At 38.8% G+C, this 4,231-nt stretch overlaps 1 protein-coding gene across 1 annotated transcript; it reads left to right on the forward strand.

Moving 5' to 3' along the window:
* Positions 1–413: 413 nt before the first annotated feature.
* Positions 414–2,146, forward strand: LOC118488220 (actin-binding protein-like). Its single transcript, XM_035985458.1, has 2 exons — positions 414–647; positions 1,367–2,146. The coding sequence occupies exons 1-2, from the start codon at positions 414–416 to the stop codon at positions 2,144–2,146; spliced, it is 1,014 nt and encodes a 337-aa protein (XP_035841351.1).
* Positions 2,147–4,231: the final 2,085 nt, after the last annotated feature.

The following is a 4,231-nucleotide window of genomic DNA, read 5'->3' on the forward strand; positions in this document are numbered from 1 at the left end:
GACATCTTTCCCGAAAAATGAGATTTAAACAGAGTTGATTGAGAGGGGATATGATGGACAGTTGAATAAGGCAACTATGTTTAAAGGTAATTTTCCACCACCAATGAAATTCCTGTTCCATACTCTCTTAATCTGTCTCTCAAATAAAACTACTTATTTTAATGAAATACCTTTGAAAATTCAGTCATTGGGGTATGCAATTTTGACAAATACTGATTTTAACTACTCCCAGGCACTGTTTACTGATTTAGTTGCAAATTTAAAAAACATTAAAAAGGGGAAAACTGCTGCTTTTTCTTATGTTTCCTAGACTATTAAGCTACTACATGCAAAAACATGTTTCTCAAAAAGCTTTTGAAAAAGGTAAAGCTTTTAAAATGAATAGTCTAACATCTGAAACTTTTACTCGCCTTATGGCTAAAGAGTCAGATGTTTCCAAAACTGAAGTAGAGGGGAATGAGGAAATTTTAGATGAGTCCACAACTGCTCCTCAAACCTCTATTGCTGAGCCCACTGCTGTTGGTGATCACAGCACTACAACCACTGCTATGAAACCCCCACCAACAAAACCCAAAAAGACCAAAACAAAATCCAAAAAGCCCACCGAAACCACAAAAACGGGTCCTCTTGAAGATGAGATCCCAGAGGTTAACCCTGTGACAACACAGATGTCACTACAAACCACTGTTGCTACTTCCTCACAACATGTGGAAAGATCTCAACCCTTAAACCAAACTCCTCATGATTCCTCACAAAAGGAACATGTGTATTCATAGGGACACCACAATATGATGTCATACCCTCATATGAGAGTATGCTTAAAAGCCCTTCTACCGGGGCAATGTCTCTTTCGATAGCAATCTCTTCATCTTCTATTCCACCAAAGTTTGTAACATTGCTTCAAGCTATTGACATTCAGACTCATAGCAGTCACTCCCACGAACACTTTACTGAGAGTTTAACTTCAACAATAGCTGTGTCTGAACCTATTCAATTAGCTAACCCAGAAACAGTTGAGGAGGCTACACCTCTTGAATTTCAGCAAATTCTTGATGGTATTTCAAGTGGAGCAGCTACCACTAATGTCAAATCCACTAATTTACATTTGGACAGTAGTTTCATCAGTCAGACTCCCTTGAAGGCAACCACTGTTGTGTCTACCAAGGTATCCACTGGTGAGTTTAAGTTAACCACTGGTGAGATCACTAAGGTAACCATTGATGCAGAGGGAAGTCCCCATAACCAAGAACAAGGGGCATCTGCTAATGAAAATTTGGAGATACTTCCTCTTTCAAAAGCAAATACAACCACCTCTGGTGGGAATTCAGATGATCCTATTAAGTTAGGTGATGGATTAAAATACCAGGATTTGATAGAGAGGATATCCAACTTGGAAACAATTGTTGCTGATATGAAAGATCAATTGAAGCAGTTGGTGGATGCTTTCAAAAGTCGACCTTCTCATCAGCAGTTATGCCAAGAGCTTTGGAATTCAATACAACCCATTCTTACAGCTCAAAGGGAACTGGCTGAGATTCAACTTAATTCCCACATGAAGCTAATTAGAGTTATGGTTGAAGCAAGATACAAAGACACACATGCTGACATCAAGGGCATAAAAGAATGCATTGCAAAGTTAACTGGTACTACCCCTGCACCTGTGTTTGAAAAAGACAATGAAGATGATGCTGAAAAAAGGGAAAAGGATTCCATGAAAAACTTTGGCAAACCAACACCAAGGAATCAGCCAAAACTAAATCTAAAGCCTGCCAAGCAAACTTCTTCAAAATCTTCTGGAAAATCTGATACTAGTAAGAAAAAGGGAATTAATGATACCCTTAATAAACAAACAGATAAGGAGATTGAACGAAAGAAGAAGAGGAAGGATACAAAAGAGGAAGACGAAGTGCTCAACATTGGAACCTCAAATAGAAGAAAATCACACAAACATAACAAATCTCCTATTGTCATATTTCCTAAACCAATATCACCACCAGAAAAACCAACCACTGCTGCGAAACTTAAAACAACTGCTGAACCTAAGAAGCCAGATTTTGATACACCTAAACCAAAACTCTCACCAGAAAAAACCACCTGTCAAAAAGCAGAATACAAAATCCTCATCACCACTACCAACCTCCACTGAAACAATTGTTGAAGCAACAAATGCTTCAACAGATGTTAAGACAACAGCGGTTGAGACACTAGTTGTTTCAACAGTTGTTAGTCAATCCACTGATTCTACCCAATTTCAATTCCCATCATAATCAACCCTTACACTCATAGCACGTTCTTCTTCCCAAACTCCTCCTTCTCCAAAATCTGTTTACACAAGAAAGAGAAAATTCATGGTGCATGAAGAAGAGAAGGAAGAAAAAGATATACCCACACCAATTCCGTTATCAGCTACTCCATTCATTCAAACTTCACCCAAGCCATTAATTCCACCCCATCAACAAAAATCAACCCATTGGTAGTAAATTTCCCTCTGGAGCTGCTTGTAGTTCAAGATGAAATGAGTCAATTTTACACAGAGGATGATCCATCCAAAAGAACCTTCCCATCTCTTCATGGATTCGAAACTCCAAAGAATATTGATGAATATCTGAAGCTAAAGGGCAAGCAAGCAGAATATCAGGCAAAATAAGAGAGTAAAGGGCTAGGAGACACCAACTTATCAGGTCGTATGCAACATTGGCTTAGTCAAGTCAAGAAGTTAGAAGATTTTGCTAGAGACCCGAGTCAGAAAATGTCAAATCTGTCACCAAATGCTGAGCTACAAAAGACATTAAGGAATGATTTCTTGAATAGTATCATGGATACCAAGCCCTTCGAAGCCTACAGGTCTGATTTCAAAGATTGACCCCTTGAAGCTCTTAAAGAGGAAGTTAATAGAATTGAAAAGATAAATAAAGATCCTCAAATGCAAAAAACTGCTCCCAACTGGAAACAATACAAAAAGGTTGAAGTGGATGAAATGTTGAAGTACAAGAGAATGAGGGCAGAACTTGTAGTAGCTAAGTATGGGACTGCTAGAAAAATTGAAAAATGGTCTAGGCAGTATATTGATCGAGCTTACAATAAGCTAGAAGAACGAATAAAGACAGATCCATCCCTTCCTAAAAAGCCAGTATACAAAGATGAAACCACTGTTAGACGTCGGCAGACCATTACATCTAAAAAGTTGTTCTCATCAGTAGATGTATCCATCGCTGCCTTGAACCAAAGAAAAAGACAACAATTGATTTATGAGGAAGATGAAAAGAGAGAAGCTGAAATCAGAAAAGTGTCTATCAGAAATCAGTTACTATATGGATTGGATGATGCTTCGTTGCAATTACAAGCTCAAGTTGCTCAAACACTTCAGAAGTTGGCAAGCAGGCCTCAATCGCCAAACTCTTCTCAAATAAAACTTCTCCCAAGAAACCCATCAGACCCAAAAATACTAAAGTGGAAGTCTGAAAAACAGACCCATGAATTGACTTTGATCAAGTCTTATGGTAGTGTTGAAAAGATATCAAGGGAGAATGCACTTGGTCTGAATCCAGTTGACCTCCAGGATCTTTTTCACCTTCAGCTTGATAGGGATGAAGATGATACTGATTCCTTGGATTTTGAGCTCCAATTCAAAGGGCAAATCCGGGAAAGGTTGTGTAACAACCCGACTTTTGAAGTCAAAGTACAAGTCAAAGCCAAGAAATGTCAACGGTCAGATCTATCATTTCTTGATTATTGCCTGTACTCTCGCACCTCGATACTCGATACTTTAGTTAACGCTACTGTAGTTTACCATTTATTTAATATGTGAAGTAACAATGCGATAAACGTAACTAAAGGCTATTCTACTTAACGCTATCACATCGCTATCGCATCGCAATCGCAATTATTGTTATTGGTATGGTTATATGTGTATGTGCTATTATGTGTTACTTGTGCATGTTTATTTATGTTTTGGGATGTTATTCGAAAACGCAATCACAACTCCATCGCAACACAATCTCGACGCAGACGCTACACGCGAACTTATGTACTTTTAAGATGTTATGTGTTAGTTATATTATTTGTGTAACTATGGGTTAATACTATCGCATCGCTTGCTCGCAACTCGCTAAAACGCAACGCTCAACACACGAAACGGAAGTCGGAAACTAACTCGCACGCGCCATCTGATCGAACAACCATTCGATCGAATGGTCATCCGACCGGATGACCATCCGATCGGATGGCCATC

Source organism: Helianthus annuus, chromosome 16 (assembly GCF_002127325.2).
Source record: "Helianthus annuus cultivar XRQ/B chromosome 16, HanXRQr2.0-SUNRISE, whole genome shotgun sequence".
NCBI lineage: Eukaryota > Viridiplantae > Streptophyta > Magnoliopsida > Asterales > Asteraceae > Helianthus > Helianthus annuus.